Source organism: Balaenoptera ricei, chromosome 2 (genome assembly GCF_028023285.1).
Source record: "Balaenoptera ricei isolate mBalRic1 chromosome 2, mBalRic1.hap2, whole genome shotgun sequence".
NCBI classification, from domain to species: Eukaryota; Metazoa; Chordata; class Mammalia; order Artiodactyla; family Balaenopteridae; genus Balaenoptera; species Balaenoptera ricei.
Window position 1 is genome coordinate 13405459 of NC_082640.1, and position 14477 is coordinate 13419935.

General features: G+C 38.7%; 1 protein-coding gene across 2 annotated transcripts in view; it reads right to left on the reverse strand.

Moving 5' to 3' along the window:
- SPAG6 (sperm associated antigen 6) overlaps nt 1-14477 on the reverse strand; it is a 74202-nt gene that overhangs the window by 16377 nt on the left and 43348 nt on the right. For both annotated transcript variants that reach the window (XM_059915301.1, XM_059915300.1), the window contains exons 8-9: nt 9475-9666; nt 2265-2381 (exon numbers count right to left, since the gene is read on the reverse strand). In XM_059915301.1, the coding sequence (XP_059771284.1) occupies nt 2265-2381; nt 9475-9666 (309 nt within the window). The remainder of the gene's footprint in view (nt 1-2264; nt 2382-9474; nt 9667-14477) is intronic.

Genomic DNA, 14477 nt, shown 5'->3' on the forward strand with positions numbered 1-14477 from the left:
TTCCGCTGAAGTCCTCCCCGAATATCTCAGGCTGCATTCACTCATTCCTTCTCAATTTTTTTTTTTTAAAGTTTATCATGAAGTCTAGCACATTGAAGTGTTTTCTGATTGTTCCATCTGGTCCCCCAGCTCGATTATAAAATTCCTTGAAAAAGAACTTGGTCTTATTCATTTTTTGCCTATCCCTTAATGCTTAACAGACTGCTGGGTACATGTAGGAACTTTAATACTTAAAACTACAAAAGGATCTTGCTAATATAATGATAATACATATCAACTGGACAGTAAAAGATGGCACTAGTGTGTATATCTAAAAATGGAAAAGCCTATAGATGTGTCGGTTTTAAATATTTTGTTTGGCCTGGAGGGTTTTTATTACCTCCTATCTGTCTGCAGCCATGTTAAATTCATACCTTTTTACCTTCTGCCTTGCTTTCCCATCTCTTTTCTAGTGCTCTGGATCCTTAGATTAAGAAAATGCAAAATTCTGCCTGAAGAAATGTTCCCAAAGGCACATTTATAAGAGCATGTGATATGCAGTACTGTCTTTATCTTGGCTGTCTAACTTCCACAAATCCCTCTGATTTACTTTACAAGGTGACTTATTTTGAACTCAGTTCAAGCTAGTGTTCATTTTCATAAAGTTCAGTAAAGTTCAAGTTCAATAAAACCAGAATATCTCACTTCCTGTAGCCGAAAAGATTAGACGATAAAATGAAGCTTTCAGAAATCAGGTCAACTACTCACTTTCAAGAGCTGATGACTGTGAATGATCCACTCATCTCCTTACACCGCCCTCCCCCTTAGCTGATCGAATTAGCTGGTCACTTTCTTACTTAGCACCAAGAAAACAAAGTTCGATTATTTACTTAGAAGGAGGAAGACAGAGCATAGGTGTTTGACACATAGAATTGTATCCTGAGGGGCCTTCAGCAACTTACAACCTTCTACCGTCCAGTGACTATGGTGCTTGAGGGGCAACCAAGCTGTTGGAGATCATGGAAAGGATTCAGAGAACTGAGGGCTGTTAGCAGACAGTATGATCTTTCAGATGAGTACCTAAAACTAGACCTATTTAGCTGTAAGGCCTAACCTAAACATTACAGCAATATATAGTTTTTGTTCATCATTTGTAGAAATGCAATATACAAACAGTAGTACCTCCTTTATATAGCGTTATAAGTGACTATTCAAATGAATTTGGCCCGCCACTCATTTTTATTATTTTTTAAAAATCAGCCTTAACCACGTCCATGTTTTATTTCTTAAACACAAATTTTTGAGACTTTGTGGGTTTTTTTCTTTTTTTTGAGTGCTTAGGATATGCCTGGGATTAAGCTAAACTCTTTATATATAACATCTCATTAACCTTTACAATGACCCTATAAAAATAGGTTCTTTTATTAAGCCCATTTATGGGTAATCACACTAAGGTTTAGAGAGGTCAAGACTTGCTAAAGGCATTGTTGCTGGTAAATGGGGAATCCAGGCACCCCAGCTCCAGAGCCTGGGCTCATGGCCACAGTGGGATACTAATTCCAAAGACCCTGCTTTCTTAAACCCAACCTCCTGAACACAGTTGTTGATAGCTTAGGGTCCCCCTCCTGGCCATCCACAGCTGTGAGAACGCACTCACTCTCTCTCAGCCTACGCTTTCAGCAGTCAGTCCCACTGGCTGAGCCCCTTCCAGCAGCTTGACCTTTCTACCTTACTACCTTGAATCTGCAGTGGTCTAAGAAATACGACAGCCACGTTTGTTAAAACTGTTCACAGAATAAGTCAATACACTCCAAGTGACTGTCTCAAAGCATCTCCGGTAAAGTGCATGCACGTTGCAAAAAATATTTCAGTGACTCAGAGACCTTTTTCCTTTCCTTTATAAGGTCTTCGCAGTGTTCCCAGATGAGTGAAACTAACAGACACTGGGAAAATTACCAAAAGTTACTTCTCAGTATAAATTATCTGCGCTATGAGATTTTTATATGTTGACTCTTTACTCTCCAAGAACATAAAAAAGACAGTACAGAGGCTGTGAGGAAAATATGAGGAAGAAGAAAGTGTGAATTATTTATGTGTGAATTTTATTAGCTTATGTTAATTTTATTAACCTGTATTACCTTCCGTGTCAATATGATAGGTGAAAGTTAAGTAGCAAAACCCTGCCCTCATCTTACAGAAGAAAACATTGACCCAGCAGAAGAAACAAGTTAATACCCCATTTCAATTTTCTTCCCCCACGTCTAGGCTAAGAGAGCATGTCTTACCTTACTGAACTGTCCAACCACATACTTCAGAATATTGGGAGGAGCATCATGAAGAAGTGGCTCGAGAGCTGGTAAATGGGTGCATTTTTGTAGGATATTCTTTATGGCTTTTTTACTCTAATGAAATACAAAGCAAAATACATACCAAAGTAAGTAATCGATGAAAGCTTGACAAGAATTCATGTCTTGTGTTCCTGGAATTTGAAAATGAAGTGAAGAGCTTGTGATGAACTTAACTGCTGTTGGTGACAAGGTCTACCAGCGGGACAGCAGCGATCACATCCACTGTACCATGCAGACAGCCTTACTCCAATTCTAACAGTTCCAAGTTGGTGATAGACTGCCAACTTATTAATCAAGAACTCTAATGACACTAGAAATCCACTGAGCTTCACTATCCTTCATCACGAAATATACTTGATTTTTGACTATAAACTTCTAGATCAGGATGTATATCATGATTAATAATCAGTTGTGGGCTTCCCTGGTGGCGCAGTGGTTGAGAATCTGCCTGCTAATGCAGGGGACACGGGTTCGAGCCCTGGTCTGGGAAGATCCCACATGCTGCGGAGCAACTAGGCCCGTGAGCCACAACTACTGAGCCTGCGTGTCTGGAGCCTGTGCTCCGCAACAAGAGAGGCCGCGATAGTGAGAGACCCGCGCATCGCGATGAAGAGTGGCCCTCACTTGCCGCAACTAGAGAAAGCCCTCGCACAGAAATGAAGACCCAACACAGCCAAAAATAAATAATAAATAAATAATAAATAAATTTAAAAAAAATCAGTTGTATTATCCAGCATGAAAGAAATATTAGTATATTACTTAATTAAGATTCTGTTTACTTGTCAATTTCTGGGTTTAAGACTTTTTAAACAACATTATTGAGATATATTTACATACCATAAATTCACTCATTTTAAAATCCATGGATTTTTAGTAAATTTACAGAGCTGTGCAACCATCACCACAATCTAATTTTAGAATATTTTCATCCTCCCCAAAGAAACCTCGTGCCCGTTTATAGTTACATTCTTGTGGGTGTAAAGTAATATCTCATTATGGTTTTGATTTGCATTTCTATAGTCACTAATGATGTTGAACATCTTTTCATGTGCTGATTGATCATTTGTTGGTGAAATGTCTATTCAAATCTTTTGCCCATTTTTTAGTTGGGTTGTCCTCTTATTATTGAGTTGTAAGAGCTCTTTATATATTTTGAATACAAGTCCTTGCTTGAATATATGATTTGCAAGTAATTTTTCCAAGTCTGTGGTTTGTCATTTCATTTTCTCAGTGATGTTTTCTGAAGCATACAAGTTTTTCATTTTGAAGAAACCTAATTTACCAATGTTTTCTTTTATTACTTGTGCTTTAAGCGTCATTTCTAAGAAATCAATGCCTAATCCAAGGTTAAAAAGATTTACTTCTATGTTTTCTTCTAAGAGTTTTATATTCTTAATTCTTATATTTAGACCTATTATCCACTTTTAGTTAATTCTGGTATATGGTATGAGACAAGGGTCCAAATTAATATTTTTATCTGAGGATATAATAATTATCCTAGTACTGTTTGCTGAAAAGACTATCCTTTTAACATTAAATTGCCTTGGCACCTTTGTGAAAAATCAATTGACCATAAAAGGGTCTATTTCAGATTTTCAATTCAATTACTACATTGATATATATGTCTTTCTGTAAGCAAGTACCACACTATCTTGATTCCTGTAGCTTTATAATAAATTTTGAAGTTGGGCAGTATAAGGCTTTCTTTTTCAAGATTGTTTTGGCTAGTCTGAGTCCTTTGCATTTCCATATGAATTTTAGGATCAGCTTCTCAAGTTCTGGGGGGAAAAAAGCCAGCTGGGATTTTGACAGGAATTGTATTGAATATGTAGATGGTTTTCACAATATTGAATTGCCATTTTAACAATATTGAATCTTACAATCTGTGAACATGGAATGTCTCTTCATTTATTCAGATCTTTAATTTTTTTCAGCAATGTTTTATAGTTTTCAGTGTACAAGTCTTATACTTCTTTTGTTAAATTTATTCCTAAATATTTTATTCTTTTTGATGCTATTGTGAATGAAATTATTTTCTTAACTTCATATTTGAATTACTCACTACTAAGATATGGAAATACAATTGATTTTTATATTGATCTTATACCTAGTGATTTTGTTGAACTCTTATTAGTTCTAGTATTTGTGTATGTGTGTGTCTGTGTGTATTCCTTAGGATTTTCTACATATAAGATCACGTCATATTTTGGATTTAAAATGTATAAGCCTTTAGAAAATGTGCCTTATATTTGGTTATTTATGGCTGTGAGTGAAATAAAATTGTTCTTACAACTTCATTCTGTGAATTGTACAGAAATTACATGGGGTCAACAAACCCTTTTATTTACCTAATTCAGGAAATCAAGTAATGTGTTACTTTGAAATAACGAATAAGAGATTATGAATTTTGCTAAATGTCACAGCATTTAGTAGCTAGTGCTTATCCTTAGACATATATAATACATGATGATGTGAGGGAAGGAGTCATGGGCTATCTGTTTAGGGCAACTTGAATTTGAGCCTGGTTTTCCTATGAACTAGCATAGCATCTACAGTTCTACATTCACTAATTTTTCTGATATTTCTAAGAACTGACTTTAGCCACACTGATCAAAGCTATTGTAAAAACCACAGTAAGTGACTAGCATACTATTTTTTTTTTTTACCTCAACAACACACATAAGCGTAGTAATTAACAAAATAAAATTGTCAATTCTAGGCAAACACTTGGTGCCACTTCACTTGTTTTTCACAGAAAATGAAGGGAGTAACAAAAAATTATTCACTGTTGCTTTCCTTAATGAATGATCTCTAATGAAAACTGCTTAAAATGAAAAATGTTTCTTATTCAAAAGTTAATTTTATTCTGAAAGCATTCTGACCCAAAGAGCTATAGTTATTTAAATGAGGGGGGCACATAGGAATAAATCTTCATGACCTTGTGTTAGGCAAAGTCTTCTCAGATATAGCTCCAAAAGCACAAGCAGCAAAAGAAGAAAAATAGACTGAACTTCATTAAAACTTTTTTTTAAATGTGCTCTAAACAATACCATCAATAAGGTGATAAGACAATCCACAGAATGGGAGAAAATATTTGTAAATCATACATCTGATAAGGATTTGTATCCAGAAATATATAAAGAACCCTTACAACTCAATAATAAAAAGATAAATAGCCCAATTTAAAAATGGGCAAAGGCTCTGATTAGACATTTCTCCAAAGACGATATACAAATGGCCAATAAGCACATGAAAAGATTTTCAGCATCATTAGCCATCAAGGAAATGCAAATCTAAACAAGAATGTGATACCAATTCACACCCACGAGGATGGCTATAATAAAAAACAAAGACAATAACAAGTGATGGCAAAGATGTGGAAAAATTAGAACCCTCATACATGGCTGGTGGGAATGTAAAATGGTACAGTCACATTGGAAAACAGTTCGGCAGTTCCTCAAAATGTCAAAAAGAGTTATCATATGACCTAGCAAATTCCATTCCTAGGTACATACCCAAGAGAAATGAAAACGTACGTCCACACAAAACTTGCACAATAATGTTCACAGCAGCATTATTTATAACAAAGAGTAGAAATAACCCAATGTCTAAGCAGTGAGCAGAAAAATAAAATGTGGTATATCAATACAATGGAATATTATTTGGCAATTAAAAGGAACAAAATATTGATATATGCTAGGACATGGATGAACCTTGAAACTTTAAGTGAGAGAAGCCAGGCACAAAAGGCCACATATATTGTATGGTTCCATTTAAATGAAATGTCCAGAAGAGCAAATCCCCAAAGACAGATAGTAAATTAATGGTTGCCTGGGGCTAAACAGGAAGGATATGGAGTGACTGCTAATGGGAGAATGAAAATGTTGTAAAATTAGACTGTGGTGATGTTTGCACCTGTGAAAATACTAAAACCATTGAATTGTATAGTTTAAATGGGTAAATTATATGGTATATGAGTTATATTTCAATAAAGCTGCTAAAAATAAAGGGGAACAACCAAGACAATAAGAATACAATAACTAAATCAAATAATTATCTTAGAAATAGTTTTATAACTATTTGAATAGTTTTATAACCATTCAAATGCCAAACTAAGATGATACATTGCGATATGATACCTCTGAATCAAAACAAATGAAAATGTAGTTGCCTGAATATTATCAAAATATATGTAGGTAAGCTGATTATATAAAAGATTTTTTTTTTCAGTTTTTATAAGGTATTTGAAATTACATAGGTGTATAGACAGTAAGGCTATGTGAAAATGTGCAAGAAATTCCAAGGGGCTGCTCCTTGGCTCTCTCTCATGGATCAGAACCAATTAGAGAATGCTTACAGAAGCTGACATGCCTTGGAGACAAAATGAACTTCAACATGGCCTTATAATTTGAAAGCTGCTACAGAGTAACAAATGAGAAACACCATTAGACAGTTCCTAAAGCTCTTGGATACATTTTCCCTACTGAGATAGTGTCACATCAAACAGATTTGGACTTTCACTCTAAAGCCTTTAAAACAACAACTGATAGAATCCAAGAGACCTTGGGGAAGAAAAAAAAAGGAATGATTAAGTCCCTACAATAAGAAAATATCTGGATGGATTTAAAGCCTTGGAAAGATTGTTGACAGGATAATGATTGATAAATCACTTTTAATTTAATACCCACTGTATTTCCTCAAAGTAAATATTATATTAAATAAAGGCAGAAGGAACCTTCTATTAGTAAACCTAAATGTTTTAATAAAACCACCATTATTAAACTAATACAAGATAAAAATTATCTGACTTCAAAAAGTAGTTACCAAACTTATTTTACTCTGGTGATATTTATACAATATAATATAATAACTCATTAAAAAACAAGTTATATAAACTTGGTAGCATGTAAATAGTATATAGTGCTCCCTCAGAGACTATTTACAAGGGTTTCTCAAACTATAACTACTATTGACTCCACTATTAATTATTCATGTTGTAGCTGATGTATTCTTTTATTTCCCTGGATTACTAGAGGTAAGGGTGGGAAGGATGAGAAGTGAGGAGGAGGGGGGCTTCCCTGGTGGCGCAGTGGTTGAGAATCTGCCTGCCAATGCAGGGCACACGGGTTCGAGCCCTGGTCTGGGAAGATCCCACATGCCGCGGAGCGGCTGGGCCTGTGAGCCACAATTGCTGAGCCTGCGCGTCTGGAGCCTGTGCTCCGCAACAAGAGAGGCCGCGATAGTGAGAGGCCCACGCACCGCGATGAAGAGTGGCCCCCGCTTGCCGCAACTAGAGAAAGCCCTCGCACAGAAACGAAGACCCAACACAGCCGTAAATAAATAAATAAATAAGGTCATTAAAAAAAAATTTAAAAATTAAAAAAAAAAAAGAAGTGAGGAGGAGGGAGGAGGGAAGAGGAGGAAGTGGGGAAGGGGAGAGGGAAGAGGGAGGAAGAAAGACAATTATGATAAAGGGTTAAAGAAATATGCCACAAAAAGAGAACTACATACATAGGTTAAAATTATACGTAGGGCTTCTGTGGTGGCGCAGTGGTTAAGAATCCACCTGCTAATGCAGGGGACACGGGTTCAAGCCCTGATCCAGGAAGATCCCATATGCCGTGGAGCAACTAAGCCCGTGGGCCACAAGTACTGAGCCTGTGCTCTAGAGCCCATGAGCCACAACTATTGAGCCCTCACACCACAACTACTGAAGCCCATGCGCCTAGAGCCCATGCTCCACAACAAAGAGAAGCCACCATAGTAAGAAGCCCACCCACCACAATGAAGAGTAGCCCCCACTCACCGCAACTAGAGAAAGCCTGCGCACAGCAACGAAGACCCAACGCAACCAAAAATAAAATAAATACATTTAAAAAAAATAAAATAAAATTATATGTATGTAAATCAGATGTAGTTGGACAATTCAAAACTGGAAATGGAGTTGTGGTTTCTCACCAGAAAGTCAAAGAATCACACAATTGTTAAACAGGAAAAGACCTTCTTAGCACATTGTCAATCTTACTCTCTACCAAGCATTGCCAAGGAATGGAGTCAACATTGGAGACAAGTAAGGGAAAAGCCCTAAATCTATTAAATCATTGCTTTGATCTAGAAAGTCTTATAAAAATGAAAAAATTGTTAATCTTAGAAATCAACTTCTCCCAATGAATCTGTAGAGAAAAAAACATGTAAACATAACCAAATCAATATAAACTCACTTCTATAAAATTTATAAACCAAATAAATGACTCACTACATCGCTTTCAGAGTCTCTCAACTGTAAGTTCAAGCAGACTTCCTGCCTCGTTATACCATCTAAAGTTGTTCCAGCAAATGTGTTTTCCTATTTGTTACTTGAGCGTTTTAATTAAAATTTAGAAGTAATTTAATTTACTGTTATTTTGAATTATTGTCTTTTCTGTGTACTTCCCTCAACCCAAGTCAATTCTGAAAGCTGCTTTCAAAAAGTTACATGCTTTCCTAATAGGGAGTATGCTGGGAAACATTTTTCTTTCTTTGAAATTCTAAAATTATTTTACAAACCCATCCTACTTTATATTCATGTTTTATGAATCATTTCAGTAGCTAGTAACATTTTTTTTTAGAAATCTTGATTTTTTTTTAAATGCATGATTTAAAAATGTTTAGTGAATCTTACAGTCATTTTTCCTTTAAGGAACAAATATAAGACATAATTAAAAGATCAGGCAGACTTGGAGTTAGGAGAGGTAGCTCATGTTTCAGGAATACCTTGGGAAAGCAGCTTAAATTTCTTTAGACTCAATTTTTTAACGTAAAATGGACTAAAGTACTCTCTGGCCAATTCCACCTCCAAAATCCTATTATTCAATAACCTATTTCATAAGAAAAGTCAATAGAAATGTAGAAGGCAACAACCAGACATTCATTTTACAAACAACTTTGTACCTATAGAGAACTTTCTTTAAAATATATCACTGATTTTTAGAGACAATCGTAACTCATTTTCAAAGAGTCACCTCACTTCTTCTGATAAATTTATCTCTTGACTCAGAAAAGCGATATTGTCCATGATGAAAATTAAAACATTTTAAATTACACATTTTAAAGAATGAGTCAAAATCTAACAAACCTTCATTAAAACAGTCAAGGATTAAGCACTTACTTTCACTTGAAGATCCTCAGAACTTTCGGTCGCCATGTACAAAGAAAGCAGGACAGGCAAAGTGTTTGTGACCGCGACAGCCCGTGCGTGCTCTGGAGTGTGCCTCCCGATCTGTCCCAAGGCCCAGGCAGCAGCAGCCTTAATATGATCTTCTGGCTCTTCTGACAAGCAGACTGACAGCTGGGGCACACCCTGCAGCGTTGATCAGAAGAGCAAGAGTTATGAATCCAGAGCAGGATTAAAGCGTCTTCCCTGTCTCTCAAACATTAGAAGGAATCATTTTGGTCTTGATCCTTTTCTTAAACGGTTCTATAAATGAGCACTTCACAGGGGCTGTCATTTTTCAAGTCAATAAAATGACTAGAACTAATTTACCTTAATTATCTGTAACAATCCAACTAAACTAAATATCTCTGCTAGCGTTTACTCCCCAAACAGAGGCGTTTAACCAAAAAACAGATGCCACAGACTAGTATTTAGGCAAAACCAGATTCCACTGTGACAAATTAAAAATGCGTAGGATTTTAAAACCTTTTGCTTGAGGGGAGGCCGGCTGGGGCCGGCGCACACATCCCAGACGCAGCCGGGCCGGTGACTCGGCTGCAGGTGGCGCCCCAGAGTCCAGGGAAGCGGCGGGGGGCGCAGGACGCAATCCGAGGTCGCCCCCGGGGCAAAGGATTTCCAGATCTGATCAGGGAGCTGGACTCCTCTGTGTCACCACTTAGAACACACATCCTTTCTTTGTTACCAATATCATTGATCATCAACCACCCCAGACATCTGCATGTGTGACTTTAAAAAGCCAATGCAGCAGCATTTTGGTTGAAGGATGAGACCTTCAAGATGGCAGAAGAGTAAGACGTGGAGATCACCTTCCTCCCCACAAATACATCAGAAATACATCTACATGTGGAACAACTCCTACAGAACACCTACTGAACGCTGGCAGAAGACCTCAGACCTCCCAAAAGGCAAGAAACTCCCCACATACCTGGGTAGGGCAAAAGAAAAAAGAAAAAACAGACACAAAAGAATAGGGACAGGACCTGCACCTCAGGGAGGGAGCTGGGAAGGAGGAAAAGTTTCCACACACTAGGAAGCCCCTTCACTGGTGGAGACGGGGTGGGGGTGGGGGTGGGGAAGCTTGGGAGCCACGGAGGAGAGCGCAGCAACAGGGGTGCGGAGGGCAAAGTGGAGAGATTCCCGCACGGAGGATCGGTGCCGACCAGCACTCACCAGCCTGAGAGGCTTGTCTGCTCACCGCCAGGGCAGGTCGGGCGCTGGGAGCTGAGGCTCAGGCTTTGGAGGTCAGATCCCAGGGAAAGGACTGGGGTTGGCGGCGTGAACACAGCCTGAAGGGGCTAGTACGCCACAGCTAGCCGGGAGGGAGTCCGGGAAAAGGTCTGGAGCTGCCAAAGAGGCAAGAGACCATTGTTTCGGGTGCGCAAGGAGAGGGGATTCAGAGCGCTGCTTAAAGGAGCTCCAGAGACGGGCGCGAGCCGCGGCTGTCAGCACGGACCCCAGAGACGGGCATGAGACGCTAAGGCTGCTGCTGCCGCCACCAAGAAGCCTGTGTGCGAGCACAGGTCACTCTCCACACCGCCCCTCCTGGGAGCCTGTGCAGCCCGCCACGGCCAGGGTCCCGTGATCCAGGAACAACTTCCCCGGGAGAACGCACGGCGCCCCTCAGGCTGGTGCAACGTCACGCAGGCCTCTGCCGCCGCAGGCTCGCCCCGCATTCCGTACCCCTCCCTCCCCCCGGCCTGAGTGAGCCAGAGCCCCCTAATCAGCTGCTCCTTTAACCCCGTCCTGTCTGAGCAAAGAACAGACGCCCTCAGGCGACCTACACGCAGAGGGGGGTCCAAATGCAAAGCTGAACCCCAGGAGCTGTGCGAACAAAGAAGAGAAAGGGAAATTTCTCCCAGCAGCCTCAGAAGCAGCGGATTAAAGCTCCACAATCAACTTGACGTACCCTGCATCTGTGGAATACCTGAATAGACAACGAATCGTCCCAAATTGAGGCAGTGGACTTTGGGAGCAATGATATATATATTTTTTTCCTTCTCCTCTTTTTGTGAGTGTGTATGTGTATGCTTCTTTGTGTGATTTTGTCTGTATAGCTTTGTTTTTACTATTTGTCCTAGGGTTCTGTCTGTTTTTGTTTCTTTGTTTTTAAGTATAGTTTTTAGTGCTTCTTATCATTGGTGGATTTGTTTTTCGCTTCAGTTGCTCTCTTCTTTCTTTTTTTTATTACTTTTTAATTTTTTTATTTTTAATAATTATTTTTTATTTTAATAACTTTATTTTATTCCCTCCCTCCCTCTCTCTCTCTCTTTTTCTTTCTTTCTTTCTCCCTTTTCTTCTGAGCCGTGTGGCTGACAGGGTCTTGGTCCTCTGGCCAGGTGTCAGGCCTGTGCCTCTGAGGTGGGAAAGCCGAGTTCAGGACACTGGTCCACCAGAGACCTCCCAGCTCCACATAATATCAAACGGCGAAAGCTCCCCCAGAGATCTCCATCTCAACGCTAAGACCCAGTCCCACTCAATGACCAGCAAGCTACAGTGCTAGACACCCTATGCCAAACAACTAGCAAGACAGGAACACAACCCCACCCATTAGCAGAGAGCCTGCCTAAAATCATAATAAGGTCACAGACACCCCAAAACACACCACCAGACACAGTCCTGCCCACCAGAAAGACAAGATCCAGCCTCATCCACCAGAACACAGGCACTAGTCCCCTCCACCAGGAAGCCTGCACAGCCCACTGAACCAACCTTAACCACTGGGGGCAGACGCCAAAAACAATGGGAACTACGAACCTGCAGGCTGCAAAAAGGAGACCTCAAACACAGTAAGTTAAGCAAAATGAGAAGACAGAGAAACACACAGCAGATGAAGGAGCAAGGTAAAAACCCACCAGACCAAACAAATGAAGAGGAAATAGGCAGTCTACCTGAAAAAGGATTCAGAGTACTGATACTAAAGATGATCCAAAATCTTGAAATAGAATGGAGAAAATACAAGAAATGTTTAACAAGGACCTAGAAGAACTAAAGAGCGAACAAACAATGATGAACAACACAATAAGTGAAATTAAAAATTCTCTAGAAGGAATCAATAGCAGAATAACTGAGGCAGAAGAACAGATAAGTGACCTGGAAGATAAAATACTGGAAATAATTACCGCAGAGCAGAATAAAGAAAAAAGAATGAAAAGAATTGAGGAGAGTTTCAGAGACCTCTGGGACAATATTAAATGCACCAACACATGAATTATAGGGGTCCCAGAAGAAGGGGAGAAAAAGAAAGGGACTGAGAAAATAATTGAAGAGATTAGAGTCGAAAACTTCCCTAATATGGGAAAGGAAATAGTCAATCAAGTCCAGGCAGCGCAGAGAGTCCCATACAGGATAAATCCAAGGAGAAACACGCCAAGACACATACTAATCAAACTATCAAAGATAAAATACAAAGAAAAAATATTAAAAGCAGCAAGGGAAAAACAACAAATAACATACAAAGGAATCCCCATAAGGTTAACAGCTGATCTTTCAGCAGAAACTCTGCAAGCCAGAAGGGAGTGGCAGGACATATTTAAAGTGATGAAAGGGAAAAACCTACAACCAAGATTCGTCTACCCAGCAAGGATCTCATTCAGATTCGGCGGAAAATTAAAAGCTTTACAGACAAGCAAAAGCTAAGAGAATTCAGCACCACTAAAGCAGCTTTACAACAAATGCTAAAGGAACTTCTCTAGGCAGGAAACAGAAGAGAAGGAAAAGACCTACAATAACAAACCCAAAACAATTAAGAAAATGGTAATAGGAACATACATATCGATAATTACCTTAAATGTAAATGGATTAAATGCTCCCACCGAGACATAGACTGGCTGAATGGATACAAAAACAAGACCCGTATATATGCTGTCTACATGAGACCCACTTCAGACCTAGTGACACATACAGACTGAAAGTGAGGGGATGGAAAAAGGTATTCCATGCAAATGGAAATCAAAAGATAGCTGAAGTAGCAATTCTCATATCAGACAAAATAGACTTTAAAATAAAGACTATTACAACAGACAAAGAAGGACACTCCCTAATGATCAAAGGACCAATCCAAGAAGAAGATATAACAATTGTAAATATTTATGCATCCAACATATGAGCACCTCAATACATACGGCAAGTGCTAACAGTCATAAATGGGGAAATCGACAGTAACACAATCATAGTAGGGCACTTTAAGACCCCACTTTCACCAAAGGACATATCATCCAAAATGAAAATAAATAAGGAAACACAAGCTTTAAATGATACATTAAACAAGATGGACTTAATATTTATAGGACATTCCATCCAAAAACAACAGAATACACTTTCTTCTCAAGTGCTCATGGAACGTTCTCCAGGATAGATCATACCTTGGGTCACAATCAAGCCTTGGTAAATTTAAGAAAATTTAAATCGTATCAAGTATCTTTTCTGACCACAATGCTATGAGACTAGATATCAATTACAGGAAAAAGTCTGTAAAAAAGACAAACACATGGAGGCTAAACAATACACTACTAAACAACCAAGAGATCACTGAAGAAATCAAAGAGGAAAAAATACCTAGAAACACATGACAATGAAAACACAATGACCTAAAACCTATGGGATGCAGCAAAAGCAGTTCTAAGAGGGAAGTTTATAGCAATACAATCCTACCTCAAGAAACAAGAAGCATCTCAAATAAACAACCTAACCTTACCCTAAAGCAATTAGAGAAAGAAGAACAAAAAAAAAAACCCCAAAGCTAGCAGAAGGAAAGAAATCATAAAGATCAGATCAGAAATAAATGAAAAAGAAATGAAGGAAATGATAGCAAAGATCACTAAAACTAAAAGCTGGTTCTTTGAGGAGATAAACAAAATTGATAAACCATTAGCCAGACTCATCAAGAAAAAAAGGGAGAAGACTCAAATCAATAGAATTAGAAATGAAAAAGGAGAAGT